This window comes from Equus caballus, chromosome 26 (genome assembly GCF_041296265.1).
Source record: "Equus caballus isolate H_3958 breed thoroughbred chromosome 26, TB-T2T, whole genome shotgun sequence".
NCBI classification, from domain to species: domain Eukaryota; kingdom Metazoa; phylum Chordata; class Mammalia; order Perissodactyla; family Equidae; genus Equus; species Equus caballus.
The window spans coordinates 46,060,867-46,085,773 of record NC_091709.1 but is presented as its reverse complement, the minus strand read 5'-3'; the positions used below and the strand labels follow the sequence as shown (position 1 = coordinate 46,085,773).

The 24,907-nt window shown below is 54.0% G+C and overlaps 1 protein-coding gene across 6 annotated transcripts in view; it reads right to left on the bottom strand.

The window, feature by feature from the left end:
• RRP1 (ribosomal RNA processing 1) overlaps window positions 1-24,478 on the bottom strand; it is a 46,578-nt gene extending 22,100 nt beyond the window's left edge. For 5 of the 6 annotated variants that reach the window (XR_011432860.1, XR_011432862.1, XR_011432861.1 and 2 more), the window contains exons 1-11: window positions 22,635-24,478; window positions 21,365-21,447; window positions 19,852-19,909; window positions 18,217-18,302; window positions 16,363-16,424; window positions 13,888-14,017; window positions 13,733-13,797; window positions 13,309-13,502; window positions 10,389-10,468; window positions 9,568-9,665; window positions 9,292-9,311 (exon numbers count right to left, since the gene is read on the bottom strand). Coding sequence is in view for 3 of the 6 variants with exons in the window: in XM_014736413.3 (XP_014591899.1) it covers window positions 9,292-9,311; window positions 9,568-9,665; window positions 10,389-10,468; window positions 13,309-13,502; window positions 13,733-13,797; window positions 13,888-14,017; window positions 16,363-16,424; window positions 18,217-18,302; window positions 19,852-19,909; window positions 21,365-21,447; window positions 22,635-22,767 (1,009 nt within the window). In the remaining 3 variants the exon portion in view is untranslated. Of the gene's footprint in view, window positions 1-4,261; window positions 6,624-7,799; window positions 7,914-9,291; window positions 9,312-9,567; window positions 9,666-10,388; window positions 10,469-13,308; window positions 13,503-13,732; window positions 13,798-13,887; window positions 14,018-16,362; window positions 16,425-18,216; window positions 18,303-19,851; window positions 19,910-21,364; window positions 21,448-22,634 lie in introns of those variants that run through there. The other variant, XM_001916663.5, reaches the window with a different exon arrangement.
• Window positions 24,479-24,907: the final 429 nt, after the last annotated feature.

The window sequence follows — 24,907 nt, the reverse complement described above, 5'->3', positions numbered from 1 at the left end:
ATATAAATGCTTGGCTTTTAAAACGCATCCTATTTGCTAAAGTCCTATTCAGTGACAATAAAATGGAAACCTGGAAAATATTTTCCAAAGATTTCTTCTATTTCTTATTAAAAAGTACGTAAAATCTCATAGACAAAAGAAGAAGGAATCATATAATAAACTCCCAACCACAATCACCAACCTCAGTGGTTCCCACCCTCAAAATGCTTGTGTATGTCCTTCAAACAAGGACATTCTCATTTGCACCCCCACGTTCACTGCAGCATTATTCACAATAGCCAAGATATGGAAGCAAGCCACATGTCCATCGATGGATGAATGGAAAAAAATGTACACACACACACAATGGAGTAATAGCCATAAAAAAGAATGAAATCTTGTCATTTGCAACATGGATGGACCTAGAGGGTATTATGCTAAGTGAAATAAGACAGAGAAAGACAAACACCATATGATTTCACTTATACGTGGAATGTAAAAAATAAAAACAAATGAACAAACACAAAACAGAAACAAACTCATAGATGGAGGAAACAAAGTGGTGCTTACAGAGGGGAGGGGTCGACGGGGCGGACGAAATAGGTGAAGGGGACCGAGAGATACAAGCCTCCAGTCATAAAGCAAAAAGTCACGGGGACGTATCACACAGTGTAGGGAATACACTCAATAACATCATAATGACTTTATATGGTGACAGACGGTTACCTGGCATGCTGTGGCGATCATTTCACAATGTATGTAAATGTCAAGTGACTATGTGGTACCTTTTAAACAAATATTCTATGTCAACTATACCTCAATTAAAAAAACACACACAAGGACCTCCTGACAGCACGGCCTCGAGCTCGGGGGTGAACGCTGACGCACCGTGAGCCCCAGCCCTCGGTCCCCATTCCTCTTCTCCTGGGGACCCGTGACATCCTTGAGAGCAAACTGCTCAGAATCAGGTCTCTGGACTGCCCTACGAACAACACCCTACTCACAGCCAGAATCGGCAATAACCCCTCAGTCTCGTCCAGTCTCCTGAGATCGTCACTCCCCTGCCGTCCTAGCAATGCTCGCGTTGTCCTAGTTCGTCTACTGGAGTAACAGTCCACAGACTGAGACAGTCGGCATCTCCATTCTCCTTGACTACAGGTTCCTCCACCACCACGCTTTCTTTTCTGACAAACTTTCTGCTGAAGAACCAGGCTGTTTGTCCTGCGGAGTTTCCCCCAGACCAGAGGACACTGTCTGGGCCTGTAAGTGAGCAAAAGTGAGGCCATCTTGTTACGCGAAATGGCCCCAGCCTCTCCTCTGTGTGACCACTTGCTGCCACTGCACGTACTCTAAAACATTCACGTGCTCTCCTGATTTATGTATGTACCCCCCGACAGCTTGATCAATTAAAAGTTCGCTCTATGGCTTTCTCTCCTGACCACAGGCAGGAAACACACCTACAAGGCATGCGTCACAGCTGACAGAGGATGGAACAATGTGATCCTGCAGCCCGTCACGCCTGGAGACCAACATCCCTGGACCCCTCCTCACTGCCCATTTCCCAACGAACTACCTCAAGATTCTGGAATCCTCGAAGATGGGTTTTTGAGACATTAGTCACCTATCTTCCAATTTGCCAGCTAATCTAATTAAACTTCCTTCCCCGATCCCTAACTCACTGTGATTGACTGGCTCAGACTGCAGCGAGCAGAGCGAGCCACTGCTCCCTATCAGGTCCCCACTGTCATTTAACGTGTGCTTCTGTCCCCTGCGTTTCTGTAGACTGGCACTAGCTCTACAGGCTTACTCCACTTCAGAGACTCTCTCTCTCCTTCTTGCCAAGACGTGCTCACGGGCAGCGGCACATTCTTCCTCCAGGAGGCACGTACGTCTGCTTGCTCCTTTTTGTGACGTTAGCACCTGTGCATTTTCATCGCCAAGGTCCCTTATTTCATTAGGGGTTGCACAACGGTGTTATCTGGATTCCACCGTTCCTTCTTCATTTATTTTTTCTCTGAAGAGAAACTCACCTTCATGAGCTCTCGACTACCCTCTGGCAGGGAGGGGTCTGGGGCGTCGGGACAGGAAGGGCAGGGCCGATGCGTGACTCTTGCCCCTTCGCTGTCTTTCGAAGAAAGAGTCGGTCCCCGGCAGCCTCCCTAAGTCTACGGTGACGTGCTTCTCCACAGCACCACCCTGAGACACACGCACTTGGCCGTTTCACTCCTCTGAGCTTCCATCCCTGTTGACGCTTCTTCACCCACGTGCTGAGCGCCAGCACAAGCCAGGCGCAGAGCCAGCAGACAGGCACCCTGGTGAGTGGGAGGACTCCATGCTACACACGGTCTGTTTCCCTGTTGGACCTGACGTGCAGATCAGCAGCACGGCATGCTGTGATGAGAAATGGGGGCATGGAGCTCAGGCTGGGCAGGCTCAGGGTGGGGGGCACCCCATCTCTGCCTTTTCCTTCTTATACCAGCTTTGACACGAAGCTAATTTCAGGCACCAACTCATCTCAGGCTCTCTGCTCCAGGACAAGTGCTGTCCTAGGGCCTTTGGCATGTGGGAAGACCCACCCCTCCTCTGCCCCCCCCACACAAATACCAGCCAGTGTTTTAAAATAAAGTGCTGAGCTTTGCAGAAATCAAAACATGGTATGAATTATGTAAGGTGCATCCTAGGGCCGGCCTTCTTATGTAACAAAAGCCAGTGAGCACTCAGAGTGGCAGGAACTCATTAGAGAACCGAAACCAGCCTGAAGTCTCCCACTGCCACACTGGGAATATCCAAGTACTAAAATAAGTGACAGGGCCAGCCCTGGTGGCCTAGTGGTTAATGGTTAAGTTTGGCACACTCCACTTTGGTGGCCCGGGTTCAGTTCCTGGGTGCAGATCTATACCACTTGTCTATTAGTGGCCATGCTGTGGTGACAGCTCACATACAAAAAGAGGAAGATTGGCAGTGGATGTTAGCTTAGAGCAAATCTTCCTCCGCAAAAAAAAAAAAAAGAAGAAAAGAGTAACATTATAACCCATTGCATAAAACAGAAAACCATGAGCCACTGGGATAAGTAAATCAATGAATAAATGGAAAGTTTGATGAGAAGCTGGGTACAGTACTGGGGTCCCAAAACCACTCCCCCAACACAATCACTCTCATGAGAGCTCTCTGTATCAGGACAGATAGAAACCCTGCAGCCTGGGCAGGACACAGGGACAAGCAACATCGATTCTATGATGCTCCTGCCCAGGAGGCGTCACCTACACTCGATAAGAGGACCCATCAGAAACCCATGGGGGGGCGTCCTGCAAGATCACTGGCCTGAGATGTCCCCAGTATCAGAGTCCCAGGCATCAAGCATGGGCGGAGGAACTGATCCAGAGCAAAGGGGACTAAAGAGGCACAAGGACGGGTCCTACAGCCTGAGGGTTAGATGGCAGTGGGGCGCTGTGCCAGTTCTCTGACCTGAGGGCCGCCCTGCAGTGCAGTAAGAGAACATCTCTGCTAAGGAAATGCACCCTGAAGCTTTCAGGGTGACCAGCATCGGGTCAGCACACTCTCACATGGTTTGGGAGGACATGCTCTCTGGACTTGCAACTTGTAAGTTTGAGATTGTTTCAGAAGGAAAAGCAACATAATCCCCATCACAGCCGTTACTCCCACTGTACAGGTAGGCAGGTGAAGGCTCAGGGCGGCTGCTGCCTGCCAAGGTCACACGCTTGGTTGAGCCACGTCTCCTAGAAGTCACCTCCTGGGGCCCCAAGAGGGAGCAGATGGGGACGGGGTGGGGCGGGCCAGGGGAGGGTCTCCCTCGCTGTGCATGGCCTGTGCAGGGCCAGGCAGGGTCTCCGCGCACAAGCAGAGGGCACTGCAGGGCCTTCCGTGAGCTCTGGCCAGCTGTGCCAGTGCGGTGAGGCCACGGCATGGGCTTACAGGTGAAGCGGCACCGTGCCAAGGGCCCACCCCCCAAGGCGGGAACGTAGAACGCACAGCGCTGTGGACACAGCCAGGCAGTTCTCCCAACAACCAAACACGGCTCCCTCCCTCCTGGCCCAGCAGCTCCACCCCGATACACGCCCGAGATGAACACACATCCACGCAGACACCTGTGCGGGTACATTCGCGTTACCCACAACCACTGCAAGGCGGGGAGCGTCCAGTGGACAAAGGGACAAAGCGTGCTTTATCCAGAGTCAGCCCCAAGAGGAAGGAAATGCTGACCAAGCGACGACATGAAAGAACGCTGACAGCTCAGGGAAGAAGCCAGACACAGAGGACCACACACTGCTCAATCCCATTTATTTGAAAGTCCCCAATGAGGAAATCTGTCGAGACTGAAAGCCCACTAGTGGCCGCCAGGGGCAGGGAGGGAGGTGCACCCAAGGGACACCAGGTGTCTTGGGGTGAAAATGCTCTAAAATTGACTGTGGTGATGGTTACACAACTCCAAACACACGAAGAATTCCTGACCTGTACCTGTTAAGTGGGTGAATCAACTGGGATGTGACTTCTATATCGAGAAAGCTGTTTTAAAAAGAACATCTGGGGAAACAAAAACAATGCCAACTTTTAAACATTTTGAACACAAGCTTTCCTGGGGGCCAGTGGTTGGCGGTGTGTTCAGTTTCCTCACGGGGCTTCACCATTTTGCCCAAGGAGTACGGTTCCTGACGCGGCAGGAACACTGCCAGTCAGTCAACAGCCGGCGGGCACCGAGGTTCTGTCGAGAGCACCCGCGGTTGGTGAGCTGAGGGCTCTGAAGACAACAGAGGTTTACTGAACAGGCCTGAAACAGTTAACAGAAAACGCCAGCGCTGACACAGCCATGGAAGCGCTCTGGTTAAGAACTGCAGTCAGGGAGCTGGCCCGGTGGCACAGTGGTCACGTTCACAAGCTCCACTTAGGTGGCCTGGGGTTTGCGGGTTTAGACCCTGGACAGGGACCTACACACTGCTCATCAGGCCCTGCTGTGGTGGTGTCCCACATACAAAATGAAGGAAGACTGGCACGGATGTTAGCTGTTAGCTCAGTGACAATCTTTCACACCAAAAAAAAAAAAGAAAAAGAACTGCTGTCAGGTACGATTGCTTTTTTCCCCCTCAGAAATTTCTATAGTAGCGTGGTTTCCTCACTTTTTGACCAAAGGAATTCCAAGAAAAATACTGCATACTCCCGCCAGCACACACACACACACAGCACTGACAGCAGCATCAGCCAGGGCACAGGGCCCCTTACCAAGCCCTGCCCACCTTCAAGGTGCTTTAGGAAAGGGAACCGTGAACTCCAGGAGGTGAGTGCTGCTGCCCCTTCTCCCTGTGCCCAACCCTGCTCCCCTAGCCAGCCTGTCCACCCACCATCAGGACTGAAGGGGCGTCCGCTGAGCGCTGACTGCCCCTGGGTGGGGGACATGTCACAGGCAGCAGGGCTCTGGGGACCAGGGTTCAGTCTCAGCCTCTGTGGGTGCCCCCCCAGGCCGGGCCCGTCACCCCCACACTGTGGCCTGGCAGTAGCCCGGCTGGCAGACCAGACCATGGCTGCCGCACTGCCTGGAAGCCATCCACAGGCACTAAGTCGTGTTCTTCTTTTCCTTCTAGTTGGCATTCCGGGGCCAGGGGCTCCTCCCAGCACACACCCCTGGAACGAGCCCCCTCACGGTGCTCTGGTCAGGGCCCAGCAAACCTGTGGCTGCCTTGGACCCTCCGGGACGAGCAGCAGGGCTGAAACCAAACATAAAGGAGCCAAAGGGAGGTATGCGGGGCCCATGGGTCTGCCCAGCGGGATGTCAGATCCACTTCTGCCTCCAAGTCATGGAAGACGAGGGGCAGGCCGAGGAGCTGAGCCCCGTACCAGACATGTCCGCCGCGAGCCATAGGGCTGCCGCAGCGCTGCGCTCACCGCCAACTCCAAGCCCAAGTGTGCAAAGTGGGAAGTAACAGCCCGTCCAGACAACCACTACTAACACTAGCTTCTTCCAGATTTTGTTTGAGAAACGTATAAACAGATTTTCTGCAACAAAAACGGGTATAAAGTAGAAACACCACTTGGGAACCCGGCACTGTCAATACACACCACCGGAAAGCTCCCCGCGCAAACGCACAGGGGCAGGACTCCGTCTGTAAGATGGGGGCAGCGCTGTGCTTTTGGACGCCCCGCAGAGCGCATGGCCAGTCCTCTGCGGGGGAGGGCTGTAGACAGGAGAGGTCAAGTCTCGGGGTGTCCCGGCCTGGCCGAGGTCAGCACACGGCAGCAGTTTCTGGGACACGGGCACTAAGTGCCACTTTCCTGACAGTGAGCCAGGGAGCAGTCACGTCAGTCTCGGGAACATGGCCCAGTGCCCGTGTCCCTGCTTCAACTCAGCGGCCCCAGGGGGGAGCACAGGGAGAGCACCCCTGCCCACCCGCCCTGGCAGCGTCACTTCCCGCTCTCCCGGGTCTGCTACTGCTGCGTCTTTGGCTCCTGGCCGCTGGCCACCTTCGCTCTGGCCCCTCCCTGGGGCCGCCGCTTCTTCCTGGGAGCCCCTCTCCTGCCACGGTCCCCAGGCTGCTCCTGGTGTGCAGTGGGGTTGGGCCCCACGCCCCGTCGCCGCCTCATCCTCTCAGATCCCGGGCTCAGGCCTGGTGGCGGGTCCTCCTTTCCACCTTTCCCTGAAACAGCAAGGCTGTATGAGCAAGGCACCGCGAGGGCCCGGGGTCCTTCACACTGATTCTCTGACCGAGGTGCCAACTCCAGGGCAGCACACAGAACACACACGTGCCTGACACAGAACATGGGTGTCAGGCAGGTGAGAAATCTATGCTGCCTCCCCACAACAGGCAGGCTGACCGGAAGGTGGACGTCAGAAATACCAGCGTGAGGACAGGATCAAGAGAAAGAAAAAGTGGGCAGCAAAGGCGTGACAGAGGAGCAGGGGCAGGTGACGCTAGTCAGAAAGGGCAGGCTCGCAAAGTAGGGCCCAGAGCTTTGACTCAATTCAGTGCACGATGGAGCTATGAGACGGCACTCAGGGCCAACCTGGCATCAATGTGTGAGCCAGCCCAGCGCCCGTTGCAGGGCCCAGGTGTGGAACGCTGTGGAGGGTGGTGGCCTGCGCTGGAGCAGGGCTGGCTCGAGAGACCCTTCTAAGGACAGATCCTGGGATGTGGGGAGGTTTAGTACGTGCAGGACAACATGGGAGGGCTCTCAGCTGGGGCTGGGGGCACCATCTCTCCCTCTTGTGCATCCCCGTGCAGCCGAGGGTGCCCCCAGCCCCTGCCCTGCCTGGCTCTGCAGCCCATCCCCACTGCAGCAGGCAGCCCCACGCCCCTGCTGTGTGGTGGGCACAGGCCCAGGGTGTGACAGAAGCACAGGAGCCTTTAGTACAATAGACCAGTTGGGGGGACAGAGGAGAGGAAGGAAGAGGGAGGGAAGCCTCTGAAATCAAGAAAGAGAGCACGGCAAGGTGACGGGGCTCTGGAGGATGCTGAAGGCGAGGAGCAGCGGACGGGCTCAGTCCAGGGGTGGAAAAGGCTCCGGGAGAGGTGCCCAGGCCAGGGCTGCAGATAAGGAGAACAGGGAGCTGGCAAGAGCCTCCAGGCCAGCCAGAAGAAGCCTGAGGCCCTGACGCTTCACAAGGCAGCCCCTACTGCTGCAGGGCACCTGGGCCAGAGCGCCCCATCTCCAGGACACGTGGGCTGCAGGCAGTGGGGAGGGCCAGGATGGGAGGAGGGATTCATGCCTCAAGGCCAGCCTCAGGGAGAGGCGTCCCAGTGAGCACAAGCACGGGGGCAGACGGAAAGCAGGTAAACAAGCCCCTCCCTGTCAGATGACACCACTGGTCCTACCTGTCTTGTTCTGCAACCTGGACTTGGGCAAACGCTTCTTGGCCTTTCTCTCCCGCCTCCCTCCCTGCAGACTCCTGTAGGCTTTTTCCGGGACCTCATCCTCAGGGAAGAAGCCTAGGGACCAAGGTAGATAATCAGGAGGCTGAGGGCAGGCCTGATGCTTTGCGTCTGGGTGTTCACGGCTTCCAACAGCTCCACAAGCAACAGCTGCACAACTTCTGTGTTCTAACCTGCCACGGCCACACCCAGCGCAGAACTGTGCTGTCAGTGCCTCGGGAAGAGCCAATTCGTGGAGCATTTACCATACATCACAGTCTATTTCTTAAAAATGCTCATGCTGGATTATTTACAATAGCCAAGACGTGGAACCAGCCTACATGCCCAGAAACTGATGATTGGATAAAGAAGATGTGGTATATATACACAATGGAATACTACTCAGCCATAAAAAAAGACAAAATCGGCCCATTCACAACAACGTGGATGGACCTCGAGGGTATTATGTTAAGCGAAATAAGCCAGTCAGAGAAAGACGAACTCTATATGACTCCACTCATAGGTGGAAATTAGCATATTGATAAGGAGATCTGATCGGTGGTTACCAGGGAAAAGGGGGGGTGGGGGGAGGGCACAGAGGGGGAAGTGGTGTACCCACAACATGACTAACAAAAATGTACAACTGAAATCTCACAAAGGTTGTAATCTATCATAACATTAATAAAAAAAAAAAAAAAATGCTCATGCTGGAAAGGGGCACGAGAGAACTTTCCAGGCAACGGTAACATTCTGTACCTTACGAGTTTGAATTACACAAGTCTCTGCGTGGGTCAAACCCCCCAGATGTGCACAACACCCATGCATTTCATTGTATGTAGATTTTACCTAAAGAACACTGGACTCTAGTTTGTGATAGGCACGAAGTATTTACAGTCCGAGGGAGGGCGGGCGGGCTCCATGGGCAGATCCATGATAAGACAAGGACAGTAAAATGGTGATGGCAGAACTGAAGTGCTGGGTACGCAGGGATCTGCATACTGTAAAATCTATCCACTTGGCCATATGTTTACAATTATTCAGAATGAAATACAGGGGGAAAAGCTTATGTCTTCAATCGTCAATCAAGGACACTGCCTTTCAGAATAAGCCATCCCAGTTCCATCAGCCACACTCCGAACAGTGGAGTGGGCTGCAGAGCAGACCAGCAGCATCCGCTGCCTCGGAACTTACCAGAAATGCAGATTCTCGGGCCCCATCCCCCTGGAGCCCAGCCCTGAGCTTCACAAGCCTCCTGGGGATTCTCACGCACACTCAGGTCTGAACTACGACGAGAGCTGCAGCGTCCCTCAACCCGCCTCTCTCCCATAGAAACCCCACCGGCTCTGTGCACAGAGATGATTCACGCCATGAGGGTGAACACACGATCAATCCTCTCCCCAGAGGATGAGATGCCTTCCAACTCGGGGGCCGTCTCCGTGTGCGGCCAAATGCTCACCTTCTGCCAGGTGCTGCAACCTGAAAGAACAAGATACGGTCACCACCACAGCTGTGGCTCCTGGGGGAAGCAGGGTGCACCCAGAGAAGGCAGCCCCTGTATGAGGGCTGCCCTGGGGGAGCCCACCCGCCGAGCTCCGAAGATGAGGACTGCCCGCCCTCCCGGCTGAGGCCTCCTGAGAGGGAGGGGGCCAAGCGAAGGCGGCCGGCGCTGATGAAGCACATGGCAACTCCCAGGCAGCGGAGGCACACCAGCCCCCTTCAGAGACACACTTACTTCCGGATCACCTTGTAGAGACGCTTCCTGTTCTGAGAAGGGGTGCTCTGGTGACTGGCCACTTCGAACAGTCTGTTGGCAACAGCCTCATAGTCAAACTGTTTCATAAAGAGACACCGTGGAGGCAGAGTCAGTCCCCTCCCAGTGTTCCCAGAACATGAACTGAGCAGAGAGCACACCTGGCCCGTGTGTGGATTCCCACTCAGATCACAAGGACACGCCCCGACATCCTCCCGCCCTGCCCTGAGCAAATGCCAACTATCTAGAAGCCGAGGGCAGCAAAGAGGCGCCGGGGCACTGCTGCCCGACAGAGACAGGGCCTCCAAGGCAAGCTCCGCAGCTTCCAGCCCCGGGGAACCGCTCACAAACAACCAGGAAGAAACCAGGATGGTCAATTTTGATAAATTTTACTTAACCCAAGATACCAAAAATCTTAATTCAACAAGTAATTAGTATTTAAAACTCATCAGTAAGTATTCCACATTTACGATCTCCTGAAGGCACAGACCCTGTCCCCTGAGCTCTGACTCTGGGCGGGACCCTCAGCATGCGCCATCTCGTTTGCCCCCACCCCATGAGGCGGGCCAGGAGCAGACGTGGGGAGGCCAAGGAGAGGTGAAGCCAGACCAGGAAGCACGCACGCCTGCCTGAGCCCGGTCTCCCAGCCCAGAGCCTGTTTTCAAGGACTCGTGCTCCAGAGCACCTGCCTTGCCCCACGTCTAAGTTGGATGGCTGCCATCTCCCTTCAAATGCCTCCCCCTCCAGCTTCCAGAGTCAGCAGAGGGCACAGCTGAGAGGTCAGCCCACAAACCCAGACCCACCTGGAGGACAGGGCCAGCGCTGTCCTCGTCATCTTCTCCCTGCTCCTCGTCCACATCAGGTTCAGTCCCATGGATGGAGCCTAGAACAGAAAGGGCCCCATGAACTCAGACACACACCTAGTGTTGCAGGATCCCAATACAAACATCTGGGGACCAAGAGCCCTGTGTGCCAGGGCCCACGACCCAGCAGAGCACGCAAGTGTAGGCTGGGGAGAGCCCACAGCACGAGAGGGACACTGACAGTCTCAGATCAACGGGAGTGGTGCCACCGCAGGCCTGAAAACAAGCGAGATGCCACAGAAGGGGTGGGGCCTGACCAGTCCTTAAAGAGGAGAATTATGAGTGGGCATCTTAGGCAGCAAATTGTAGCGCTGGAAGTTCCAGGAGTGAGGAGGAAGAGCAGCGAGTCCAGGCATGGGGTGGGCCTGGATCGAGGGACCGCGGGAGATGACATTTCAGGTGAGGGACCTGACGCTGGGCAGGCATCCAGGGCTCGGATGTCACTGCCCACAGAAGACAGGTTCTGGACGATAGGTGGACATGAGGGGCAGGTGTGTGCAGCAGAGAATGAGGACAGCAGGGCCGAAGGCGGCACAGGTGGGCCCTCCAGGAGACGCCCAGGTCTGCCTGTGCCGGATGACCTGGCTACTGGGAGTGAGAAGGGAGGGGGGGGACAGGTCAGATGCACCGGCAGCTGGGGTCCCACGCTGGGGAACGGAGGTGTGGCCAACAAGAGCCTCAGAGCAGCCAGCAAGGTCGAAAGAGCCAGAGGGGCAGAATTAGCCCTCACATCTACGTCAGATGACCTTCCACAAGGGCACCAGGACTGCTCACTGGGAAAAAGACAGTCCCTTCAACTAATGGTGCTGGGAAAAGTGGATCTGCATGTGCAAAGAAGGAAACTGGACCCTCACCTCACAGCATACACAAAAACTAACTCACAATAGACTAACAACTAAATGTAGAAGCTCAAACTATAAAACCCTCAGAAAAAACACAGGACAAGAGCTTCATCACGCTGGATTCGGCAATGATTCCTGGACATGACAGCAGAGGCACAGGCAATGAAAGAAAAAACAGACAAACTGGACTTAAAGAAAATTTTCAAATTTGGGGCATCAAAAGACAGTATCAACAGAGTAAGAGGGAGCCACAGAAGGGAGAAGATATTTGTAACTCACATACCTGACAACGGGTTAATATCCAGAATATACAGAGAACTCCTACAATTCAAGAACAAAACAAACCGATCCAAAAATGGGCAGAGGACTTGAATAGACCTTTTTCCAAAGAAGATATACAATGGCCAGAAGCACACAAAAAGATGCTCAACACCACTAATCATCAGGGAAATGCAAATCACAACTATAGTGACACCACCTCACATCCATGGGGATGGCTACCATCGAAAAAAGCAGAATACAGTAAGCACTAGCGAGGATGTGGAACCCTTGTGCACGGTTGGTGGGAATGTAACATGGCACAGCTGCTGTGGAAAACAGTACGGAGTTTCCTCAAAAAATTAAACCTAGAACCACCATGTGACCCAGCGGTTCCATTCTGGGTATTTATCCAAAGGAACTGGAAGCAGAGTCTCAAGGCGACATCTGTGCAGCCGTGTTCATCACAGCGCTACTCGCAACAGCTAAAGCACGGAACCAACGCAGGTGTCCACTGACGCACGAATGGGTAAACGAACCGTGGTCCATCCGTACAATGGAATGTGTACGATTCAGCTTTAAAAAGGAGTGAAATTCTGACACGCACTATGACGTGGAGGAACCTGGAGAACACGGTACTGAGTGAAATAAGCCAGTCACAAGAGGACAAATACTGTATGATTCCACTTATATGAGGTTCCTAGAATCATCATATTCACACAGACAGAAAGTAGGTGGTGGGTGTCAGGCCCTGGGGGAAGGGATGGGGAGTTAGTGTTCAACGGAGATAGAGTTTCAGTTTGGGAAGACGGAAAGGTCTAGAGATGGATGGTGGTGATGGCTGCACATCATGAGTGCACTTAATGCCACTGAGCTGTACACTTAAAAATGGGTAACAGACTAAACTTTATGTGTATTTTACCACAATTTTTTAAAAAGCAGAGGCAAGGAAGAATCCTGAAGCTGGCAGATGACATGCCCCCTGCAGCCACAGGACACGATAAGCAGTGCACGGGTCACCCAGAGGAGTCAGCCACATGAGACTAACTGACATCCAGCAAGGACCCACGTTAGCATCAAGACCAGAAGAGACCAGACCAGACAGCATCGCTGCCCGAGCAGCACAAGCCCTGCCACCAAGCCCTTCAGTGGGATGTTAGCCATGGCATGTCCTGTCCACTCATCCATTCACTCACCCACCCCAACTACTGGGCGATCCTCTGTGCCAAGGGCTACACTGGGGATGCAGCTATGGTCAACCGGGCTCCCTGTCCTGATGGAGCTGACATCCCATGGTGGGGGGACTCCTCGGGCCAGGAACAACAAACAAGAGATTTACACAACTTTCAGTGATGTTTGCCAGGAAGTGAGACACTGGAAGGACTGGGGGTGGGGCTGGGAGGCTGCACTTTACACAGGGTGGTGGGGGCAGGGCCCAGAGTGACAGAGGGCAGAGACCAGTGGGGAGGGGTGAGCAGGGCAGCAGAGGCCCAGGCAGGAGCAGAGGATCAGAGAGGAGCCTGGGGGAGTCAAGAGGGCGTTGTGAGAACACCGGGGGCCACAGACCCAGGGCTAGGAGAGTGAGTGACACGTATGCTTGTTGTTAAAGGTCACCCTGGCTGCCAGGCTGACAGTGGACTTTGGGGACGAGGGCAGAAACAATGAGACCGACAGGAGGCGAATGCAGGGATCCCAGCGAGAGCCACTCTCAGCTCAGACCAGGACGGGTGCCATCACATCCCGATGCGTGTGATCCTCACCTTTCCACGGCTTCTTGGATGGCACATCCTGTCCCCGCTCCCGCTCCTTGCCTGCCGACATCTCCTCGTCGCCCTCTGACATCTCATCATCTTCCTCTTCCTCCAATTCCTTCATCAGGTCTTCGATGGCAAACGGGGCCTGTTCCACGATCGTTTCGAAGATGCCTCGAGTGATGTTATGCAAAACCAGAGGTCTGAAGGTGCAGCAGGCAGGGAGGCAGGCCCGTCAGGCTGGACACTCAAGGGAAGAAGCTGACTCCTTGTGCCCCTCTGTCCCCACCCACTATCCAACGGTCCCCCAGTGACCCTGTCACTTGTACACAAGTCTTTCTCTCTTCCCGAAAGGGAACAGCGACGTCCCAAAGGCAGTCACCCTGAAGAACCCGGTGAAAAAGAGGCAGACAGGAGGGCACCAGCCACTTACTCCTCAGTCCGGGCAGCGATTCTGCAGAAGGGGTCAATGAACCTCAGGTTCTGCTCGGCCGTCAGCTACAGGGAAGGAGGTGGGGCCACTTCAGCTCCTCGTTCATAAACACCCAGTGACCACCCGGCCGCTGCCCTCACCCGAGCCGACCTCACCTCATCGGCGCCCACTTTGGTCAGCTCCTCCAGGAAGATCTCCAGGAAGTGGCTCTTCACCCCATTGGGAGCCTGGCTGTCAGGGTGCAGGATCTCAGTTGTCAGCAGCTCCAGCAGCTGCTCAGTCTGTCTGAGAAAGAAACAGGCAAATCAGCAGGCAGCCACATCAGGCAACGAGGCAGTGGTGTCCCCTCTACCTGAGTGGGGAGCTTCGAGGGGAACGCCATCACAGGCAGGCGTCCCGTCTTCCACACCCCAGCACTCACATCCACACAGGCGAAGCCTCAACAATCTGGGTCCACTCCAGCACAAAGGACTCTTGCTATAACTGATCTATGCGACCATCACCAGCACCAGCACATAACGTCATGACTGAGTCTGAGCTACAAGGTGAAAGGTGTATAAACCTTCACACAGGCTCCCCTTCTTTCCTCACAACCGCAGGGCAGGGGGAAGGCCTGGTGCCACAGGGTGCTACCTCCAGTCTCCCGTCTCTCTGCTGTCCTCGCTGGGAACTGCTCTGGAAGGACGCCAGGACAGAGCAAATGCAAAGCAAGCAGAGGGAGGCCAGAGAAGGGGAGGGGCTTGCTTCCTGGTTCTGCTGCACTGAGTACGCAGGCCGTGACACGTCACGACAGAGGTCTCCCCAGCATGCTGTTCCGGTGGTCTCAGGGGCCCACAGTTCCAAGGTCAGAGAGTTCCAGAGACCAGCCTTCAGTGGTCTGGATGCACCTGAGACTCCTGGGTGCTGGATAATACGCAGATCCCTACACCTGACTCTAAATCATGCATTCTCTTAGAATCTCCCTGGACGACGCTGATGCACGGCAACACTGTGGAGTCACCGATTCCGGAAAGGAAAAGGGATGCTGTCTGTGGCTCAGGAAAAATGAGCGGAGGCCAGATCAGGTGCAGGAGACCGCCTCCCGGGGTAACAGTAACACTGACAGACATTTACCAGGAAAACAAACTAGTTAACATGGTGTAAGAATGGAGAAAAGCTAGAAGAGTGGACCAAACTAGTCCCACTGGTTACTCAGAGCAACGGGAGCTTGCCAGCTTCTTCAAAATGACCTTTGCATTGAATTACTAGCGACAGTGACAACAGAACTACTTCTTCAGTCACGGGTACCCACCGGGTAACCCACAGACCTGTCCTGAAACGGGTGAGGCTCGGGGCCTTGGGGCCTCAGGGCCTCACGGGAACTTAGGATGCAAATCACAACCAGAGGCCCTTGTGCCCCAAACATAAAGTCCCCCACAGTAATTCTAAACTCAGAAAAATTCAGGTAACTATACCCCAACTCCTGCTGATCTTGTTCATATGGGGGAAGAAAAGTGGACCGGGGCAAGAATTTGTTAACTCTGCTATCCAGACGATAACCAAGTCCTACAGTAACAGGGCTGTGGGCCCCACTCTCTACTTTCACGTCAGGTACTAGTTTTAGTATCCATACACTTGAAATCAACTCCTTTAACGTACACTTTTAAGTTACAAATCAATGCAAAGTTTATTGTTTCTCAGTTTCTCTCACCCTACCCCCTACCCAAAACCACACAGCAACAACACACTGACACGGGAGTGTTTCTGATGCATCGTCAGTAAAATAGAATAAAAACATCACGTTTGACACGATGCCACTTTTGTAGCACACACAGAAAACAATACTTTAAAAGTAAGTATCTGTTGGAGTTAAAATTGCTTTTTAACATTTTATAAAAGCTTGCTGAATTCTCTAAACTAAGCACGCCTCATTCGTAACTACAAAAAATTTATAAAGAACTAAACTTTTAAATTAACTTTAAAAACTTTAAAAGTGAACACTGAGGAACGCACTGTGAGTTGTGGATCTCGGACTGCCCGTGACGTGGCCGCAGAGCTTCATGCAGCAGCTCATGGCGGCAGGAGCCCCTCCCCGCCCCTGCTTGGTCCCCGTGTCTGCAGGAGGGGTGGGGGAGGAGCTAAGGCCCAGCGGAGCCCACCCAGCCCCACCTGCAGTGGCAGAATCCCCCCAGGGCAGCTCCACGCGGCGGAAGCCTGAGGAACCCCAGGCCCCTTACAGTCTGGGGGGACAGAGCACCCCACCACAAGCACGACCGTCAAAACTGAGAAGTCTGGATGAATTAAATATGCCTAGAACTGGGAGCAATTACCTCTGACAAGATAACTGAATATACTGTGTTTTACAAAAAACACTCCTTAGCTGTGCGTTTCTTCTAAGGCGAGGACTCCATTCTGACCACAGTAAGAACTCAGCACCAAGACGGTTCCCAAACACTCCCACGAACACAAGAGCAAACCCCAGCTGTGGAAACGCCTTCGTTTTCAGTACCACCGTTCACCCTGCGACGTAAAGGCGATGTCTCTTTACGACTAACAACTAAGAGAAGCAGGTGACCCCGGCGGCCCTGTGACAGGGACCCGGATCGCCCGCGAGCAGCAGGCCGCCCTCAGGGCGCACCGTGAGGACCCACCTCTCTTCCCATCCTCGCATTTTCAGGGCCGTCAAGGACTCATTCAGGACCATCCGCATGAGCTGTGGCACAAAAGGAGACCTGTGAGTGGGGGCACAACCTAGACCTCCCCTCTACCCCTTGGTCACCTGTGTGCCCCTAAATGCACAGCAGGCTCTCCAGAGCTGTTGGTGAACAGGACACCAAGCCCTCGGGACCCTGGGCCCTGAGAATGTGCCACTGCCCTGGGGCTGAGAGGCCCCCACTTTCCCAGAGCGCCAGGAAGTCAGGCTCACAGTGGAAACAGCCGGGCAGCAACTGCAGCACCAGAAAGGAGAGCTGAACCGGAAGGGCCCCTGCCTCAGGAGCGAGAACAGGGACCAAAGCACAGGTGTCCCCTCATGGGAGAGAGCCCTCTCGGAAAACCCCACGCCTGAGACTGAGAACATCCCTCTGAGCTCGCCCAGGGACCGCTTCCCCAACACAGAAAGAGTTCACGCTCTCTGCCCCATTCCCCTACTTCCCCTTTACAATGGCTCATGGCATCTCTGGCCCGGTTTTCGTACCTTCCAGATACGAACCCAGAACGCCCACAGAGGGATCTGGTCGTGGTAAAAGGCCACAGAGGACAGGTACAGAGCACACACAGGAGGCAGGACGCCCTTCTCCAGGGACGCTAGGGGCACACCTTACATCACTCCCTGCCTACAGTGCTGTCAAGAGGGTGGGCCCTCATAGCGGGCAGTGCTGCCAGACGTGGTCACACAGGGGGACATCGAAATGGGTCTCAAAAAGCAAGAGAACCCATCCCATCAGAGGGCCCAGCAACTGCACCCTGGAAACTGCGTGCTAACACTAAGACCTCCCCTCCTGTAAACTTGTACTTTGTGAAAGTGCAAAGCCTGGCCCTGGCCCCCTGCCTGCCCCATGCTTCAGCATCTGACTTCCTTCCCTCTTGAGCGCCAGCCAGTCCTCACTTTAATGACATGTGACATCACACAGTGTCCACATAACGCTGGCCCAAGTCTAACCTGGGGCTGAGCCAAAGCGGCAGATCTCGAGTAACCGCAGCCCCCAGGGCTCCTGCCCTTAGTGAGGCCCAGCCCCTTGTCCCCATCAGGTCACCAGCTCTCAGACAGCAACACTGTCCCTTCATCTGAGGACCGTCCCAAGTCCCAGTGAACACCATCACAGTAAGGAGACTGTGGTTCAATGGGGGCGAGGGGGGCAGCAAGACACTGAGTCTGGAAAACCCAGTCTTCTCCACGTTTCTGAGGGCAGATCAGCAACCTGAATTCACAGAAACGCAGCGTCGGAAAGAAGGAAAAAGGGGATTCTGCATATGACAATGATATTAATTGTCCTCGCCCAGAAGAAAACACCGTCAGAGGCCAGGACCCCACCAGCGGACCCGAGGGTCTCTGTCCAGGGCGCAAGCCCGCGCGGCTTCCTCCGCAGGGAAGCAACGGCTTCACCACCGACTCTCCCTGGAAGGGCAAGTCTATCCCTCCTCCTCTGAGCTGCTTTGTGTGGTGTTTTAAGGACTGAAGTCTTTGCCCACCCACCACCCCTCAGAGACAGGGCCAATACCGTGGAACCCTGCGCGCACACACACCCCAAGCAAGGTCTGGGCTCCTGTCACGCCACTAGGCTTCCAGGTCACAGTGCTCAGGGTCTCCACACTGTGAAGCCTTGACGCTCTGCACCGCCAGGGTGGAGAAGGCTCAGGGGCCAGACCTCTCTGCTGTGTCCTGGCCTCCCCCGCTGGCCCTGCAGGGGAGCAAGGACCGGGTGCCGGGTGCTCAGACCTGCTCCCCACGCCTGCCGTGCAGGCTCCGCAGGGGGCCCCAGCAGGAGAGCGCACAGCGTCCTCACCAGGTAGTACTTGTCCAGGCGCAGTCTGTCTATGCCCGTCCACTCACGATTAATGGTTTGCCAGAACGTCTGAAGGAACAGGTGCTCTGGAGGAGAAAGGAGGCCAAAAGAGACTCAGAGAGGAACAAGGAAACCACTTTGGGAAGTGGCGTGAGAGAATGTGAGGAAAGCTGGTCAGGACGTCCTGTGCCAGCAACCTGTGGGTTCTCAGCCCCAGAGTCTGCTGCGCTGAGAAGTGGTGCTATGGATCTGGCTTCGAAATGAGGCTGAGGAACCTCAGAGAGAGAAGCAAAGCCCAGCGACTGCCCCAAGCAGCAGCCACATCCTCTAAAGAACAGACAGAGCCACCGGCAGGAGGGGCTCGGGCCAGTGCTTCTCCAGGCTGAGGACCCACCTGACCTCATGATGCCCCACGAGGTCCACCAACCCAATCAAGCACAAAACCCTGCTGATAACGGGTATGCCAGATGCAGAGAGCTCTGGGCTGAACTCTGTCCCCCAAATGCATATGTTGAAGTCCTGACCCCTAGTCCCTTGGAATGTGACTCTATCTAGAGAGAGGGTCTTTACAGAGGTAATGAAGACAAGATAAGGTCATTGTATGGGCCCTAACCCAACGTGACTAGCGCCCTCAAAAGGGGGTACTAGGACACAGACATGAACAGAAAGATGACCATGTGAGGACACAGGGAGAAGACGGCATCTACAAGCCAAGGAGAGAGGCCTCAGAAGAACCAGCCCTGCCCACACCTTGACCTCGGGACACAAACGGGGCGTCTCCTATCTCCTGTTACAGGCTTCTCCAACAGCAAAGGTTCGTCAGATGGTGCAGTAATGGACAGGCCTGGCTCCACTAATTCATTCAAGTGTCACTGTGCTCAAGTGTCACTCATTCAAGGCGAACACTTTGTACTTGGCCTTTTGCTGAGCATAGAAACAAACTCCTCCGTAAGTTCTTAGAAGGTAGCAGTCATGGAGAATGGATCTCCTCCACTACCACTCAAATGAGTTAGACTCTCCCAAACCAGGAGAGCAGTTACTGCAACTGTTTGCACAGCCCCTAATTTTGACTACTCTGCCTACTTAGGTATAACTGAATACACCCCTCCCACATAGCATCAGTCCTCGCGGTCTATGCCAGAGACGCTGCCCAGCCTCGGCTGTTCCTGGAGCAGCACAGGGAGGTGGAAAACGCTGGTGCCCAGGCCCCAGCCCCAGGGCCTGATCTAACTGGACCAGGGTCTGGACACCAGGATTCTAAAGACTCCCAAGTGACTCCAACAGGCAGGCAGCACGGGTGAGAACTCCTGACCCTGGTGAGGACAAAAAGGGAAGAGTTAGGAAAGCGCACTGCAGGAACTTCACAAGCAGCAGGTGGGATTCGGTCAAACAGCTTGGTAACACCACACCAGCTTTCCGTTCCAATTTTAAAACCTAAGATTCCAGCCCTTGAGGTTCCTGAGCTGAGCCTATTTTGGGTAACTGAGTTAACACGTGCTGGACACTCAGAACAGTGTTTTACACATAAGCACCAGCAGAAGCCAGCCAGAACGGGGACCGCTCTCGCTCTCAGAACACAAGCCTGCGTCTGGCAGCTGACTCGCTGCGATTCTGGCCCAAGGCGAGGATACTCACGTGCCTCTGCACTCTGAAAAGCATGGATGAGCTGGGAAATGGTCCTTCCTAGTTCCTCCTGTGCAGGAAACAGTAAAAACTCCCTCAGTCCCTGGAGAAATGTGCTCTTACAACAACATGCAACAGCAGAAAGACAAACGCACTCAACTGTCCACTCCCTCATCGTGAGAACCGGCTTCCACTGGCTCTTTCAGCCCAGCAGCTTGAGGTCTGCAAGTTCACCCCTACTGTGAAAGGCCTCTCCTACAGCCGGGGCCCAGAGTCTCGAAACACGCAAGGGCAGTAAGTGCCCTCAGGACAGAGGCCGAGCCCCAAGCGTAGGAGGTGGACCGTCAAAAGAGGGGGCGCCAGAGAGCAGGGAGGCACCTGACCAGCAAAAAGAGGGGGCTGGGCAGACTCTGTAAGTTGCTCCCTGTCTGCCTGCATCACCGCACCAAGCATCGCCTGGCGCACTGGCTGAAGAGATGATTCCAGACCCTCCCCTGGAGAGATCCCATTCAGCAGGCATGGAACACAGCACAGGGATCTGCATGTTAAACAAGCACCCTCACTACCCAGGTGATTTTAAAGAAGAGCAGACAGTCCACACCCTGAGCAACACTGCTCTAGAAACACTAGCATTTTAGGGCAGTGAAACTCCTCGGTGAGATGCCACAATGGTGGAGACAAGACATTACATGCTCATCTAAACCCTCAGAATGTACACCAAGGGTGAACCCTAAAGGAAACTATGGACTCTGGGTGATGATGATGTGACAATGTTGGTTCATCAACTGTCCCACTCTGGTGGAGGACGTTGACAGTGGGGGGCTGTGCACATGTGGGGCGGGGGGGGTACATGCGAACTCTGCACCTTCCTCTCAATTTTGCTGTGAATCTAAAACTGCCCTAAAAAAATAAAGGTTTTTTTTCAAGATTTTATTTTTCCTTTTTCTCCCCAAAGCCCCCCGGTACATAGTTGTATATTTTTTAGTTGTGGGTCACTCTAGTTGTGGCATGTGGGATGCTGCCTCAGCATGGCCTGATGAGGGGTGCCATGTCTGTGTCCAGGATCAGAACCGGAAAAACCCTGGGCCGCCGAAGCTGGAGTGCATGAACTCAACCACTCGGCCACAGGGCCAGCCCCTAAAGTTTATTTTTTAAAGAGACAAAATAAAAAGGCTAGTCGGAGAAATCCTTGTCTCAGAAGACCTGGATTTGGTCCCTTGACTTCCATCATTTCAGTGCTCAGTCTGCAATCTCTGACAACACAGAACAGAGAACCCAGGCTTTCACCCATGCCAGGACCCACAATAGCATCACCTGTGTCGCTATGGCGCACAACTCAGCAAGTGCAGAACACACTCTAACCAGAGGACCAGGCCCTCTGACCATAAAAAAAAAACAGCATCAAAGCTGTAAAACTTCGCCCAGTATCTTTGGCTTTACTAAAATGAGGGTCAGCCACATGCCCGTCTGTCCTCCCACTGACACCACTGCTCCAGCTTCTTCCACCACCTTCCCATCCACTCACCTGGAGGAGAGGCTTGTCCTGCATCCACATGCAGTAAAACAGTCCCTTCCACACCTTCAGCAGCTCGTCATGAGTGAAACCACCTGTACCAAAACAGCAACTCTCAGACCAAGTGAAGCCAACCCTTCAGTGCCAGGAATGAAGCCAGAGCAATGGGGCCACCTGAGCCAGACCAAACTCCTCCTACTGGGAAGGTACCTGGCCCTCCCCACTCAAGCCATCCTCCCAACTCAGAACCCGTGGGGCCTGTGGCTGTAAGGAATCCCCCAGGCAACTGCCATTTCATTCTTTCAATCTACAGATATCAGGCCCCATACTCCGTTTTTGGAGATTCAAACTTGAGTGAGTCATCATTTTCCCGAGTTGGATGGTGGTGACAGGAATGAATCTGATGCTGAGACTTCATCTAGCATTACACTTGGGGTTTGTGCACATTCTGTTATACCTCAAATTTTAAAAGAAAAAGTTAACTCATTCAGGCTAGTAAGGGAGCCAGATATACAAAATCACTCGAAATATTTACTGAGGTCCTAACTATGTGTCTGGCACGGTGCTCCTGGAACTCAGACGTTAACTCTAGTATGGAAATCACCTGGAGGGCATCTTAAAAAAGATTGATGGCCCTACACAGATTGCCAGTTTCTGATTCAGCAGGGCTGGGATGGAACACAGGAATTTGCAGTTCTAATTAATGCCCAGGGGATGGTGATGCTGAAGCTGATGGGGGTGCGCGGGGTTCCACACTTTGAGAACCGCTGTTACAGACAGCAGTTAACAGGAAGCATGTTGTCTGCCCTCGCAGAGCGTACACTATAGTGAAGTTCAGTTGACAACCCAATAGTTACATAAAGAGAAAACTACAAATAGTGACAAATGCCGCTCTGAGAAAAAAATACAGGATGCCCCAAACAGGGGTACCGGTGTATATGGTCTGAGAGGGGGACTGGTTCCCAGAGGGAGGGAGGTCTGAGGTGGGAAAAAGAAATACGGGGCTGAGGATGGGGTGTCCAGGCAGAGGGACACGGGGTCACGGTCCCGCGAGGTGTGGGCCGAGCAGCTGCAGAGCCGCCTGGGTGTGGGCAGGGGCGCAAGGCCGAGCGCTCCGGGGGCGGGGACCGTGGGAAGCACCGCCCGGCCACGTGGAGGCTCCACGCGGTTTGCAGGACCCCCTAGCCTCTGCTGCCGCCGCCCCTGGCCGCCCTCCGCCCCCCGCCCAGCCCGGCTCGGCCCCCGAGGCGACCCCCGCCCACAGCCTCAGCCCCGCGCCAACCTGAGGCCCGCTGAGTCCTGGCGACGATGTATTTCCGGAGCTTCTTCACCGCCCGGTCCCGGGTCACCTGCTCGTTCCCCGCCAGGCGCTGCGCCAGCTGGATCTCGGGCGGGAGCTGCACGTGCGAAACCATGGCGACCGCCACCGGGACCCCCCCAGGCTCCCGCGACCGCGCCGCTTAGCGTAGACGCACGGCGTGACGAAACACGACAGAGCCGGTCGACCCCGGGCGCGTGGCGTGACGTCACAGGTCAGCGCCGGCCTCTCCCGAGCCGCACGCCACCGCCTCGCAGTGGCCAGGAGGTGCAAAGACAGCGTCCCCCCCTGGCCCTCGTCTGAGCGGACATTCATTCTGGACGCTTGTAACTATTAAAGGGAGGTCGTTAACCGTATGGCCGACTTTTAGGGGGTTGTAGTGCACCCCGATTGCTGGGAAAAGGCTCTTCTTTACCAAAGAATGACAGCGAGCACAGGAAGAAGGAATAGTAGAATTGGAGAAAGCCCTGTGCCGCCCCCAGTGAATCGTTGATTCAGGCGAAGGTTATCAGAAATCGTCCCAAGGGCCAGAGAAAGGTGGTCAGGGCCGGGGTATTGCATGAGTACCAGTCCCCGCCCCGTAAGGCATACCGCTTCCGGCAGGCGCCCCCACCTGCGCGGCAGCATCACCTCTACCCAACCCTGGTCCAGCCTTTGGAGCTCTATCGCCGCTGTCAGGACTTAAGGATGGTCGTCCACGTGGACGAGGAAACAGCCACAACCCCAGACCTGGGACAGTCCGCATGACAACTGTCCTGAACTCTTCACAGAGTTAACGTCGTGAATGAAGGAATGACTACATAAAAGAGGAGGAATGCAACATACAAATATTGATTGGATCCTGGATCAAAGAGAAAGCTATAAACGTCCTTTTGGGGACAACTGGGAAAGCTTGCATATAGTGTGGAAATTAATAAAAGAAACCCTAAGTAAACTGGAGTCGGGAAGACCTGTAGCAGGAGCTCTCACCCTCATCACACACGGTCAGGTACACCAAACAGGAAGAGACAGGCGCATTCATCTCCGACAAGAAGTACAACTAGTTTACACTGAAGGAAGATTTCTCTCCCAATCAAACAACAGCCCAGCCAATCAGAACACCGCACCTCAGCCAATGAGAAACGCTGCAGCCCTGGCGAGCTGCTCCTCAGCCTCAATGAACTTTCCTTTAGAACAGCCCCTCCCTCTCCCCCTTTTCTCTATAAAGGCAGCTCCCTTTCTTTGTTCTCTGGGTTTGCCTATGGTTCCCTGCAGCAGGTGCGTCCCAAGTTGCAAATCTTTGTGCTATTTCCGAATAAACTCATTTTGAGGATAAACTTACATATGAATTTGTTTTTAAGCTGACACTAGTCTATATGTTAGGTTACAGTGCAAGATAATTGTTTATTAGGTGAAACAATGATTTTATGTAAAATGGGCTCAATAGACTTTTTTTGTAAAGGGCCATGTGTCAGGGAAGCCCAAGACCACCCCCAGGTGTGCTGATTTCCTAGGAGTACTGACGGCTATGATGTATTGTGAATACAAAGGATACAGAGCAAAATCAGCACAGGGAAAAGAGAGAAATCCAGGGAAACCAGGAGGAAACTTCCAGAATCCTCTCCCGATGAAGTTACACAGGACTCACTTAATTCTCCAGCAAGGAGCTGTGACAAGGCATTCGAGATGCCATCTACCAGGGAGCTTGTCAGAGATGGACAGCAAAGGTTTTTATTGGGGCTGGTCACATGGGCACCAAAATTCCAGATTGCCAGAGGGAAAGCCAGTGTTAGCACAAGCCATATAGTTTGTACAAAGGGTGTACACCCAGTGAGGCACTCCTATCACAGTGAGGGAGATGGGAACCCTCCCCAAATCCATGTTCCCCGACACCAGCCAACGGCCAGCCTCGTGAGCAGGACTTTCTCAGGAGAGCAGTCGGGGTTTGTGTTAACTCTCTTCTGCACAGGGAACACAGGGAATATTTTCTGCTTTGTGGGCCAAACAGCTGCTATTGTAACACAAAAGCAGCTACGGACAATATGTAAATGAATGGGTACAGCTGTGTTCCAGTAAAACCCTATTTTCAAAAACAGGTGGTGAGCCAGATTCAGCCCACGGACTACAGTTTGCCAATACGTGATGGAGAAGAGTGTCCTCACTTTAGGAAATAACTGTGCAGTGCATGGTGGGGGTGAAGTGTCATGATGAAAATAAACTGATAATCACACACACACACATAGTACATAAGCAAATAT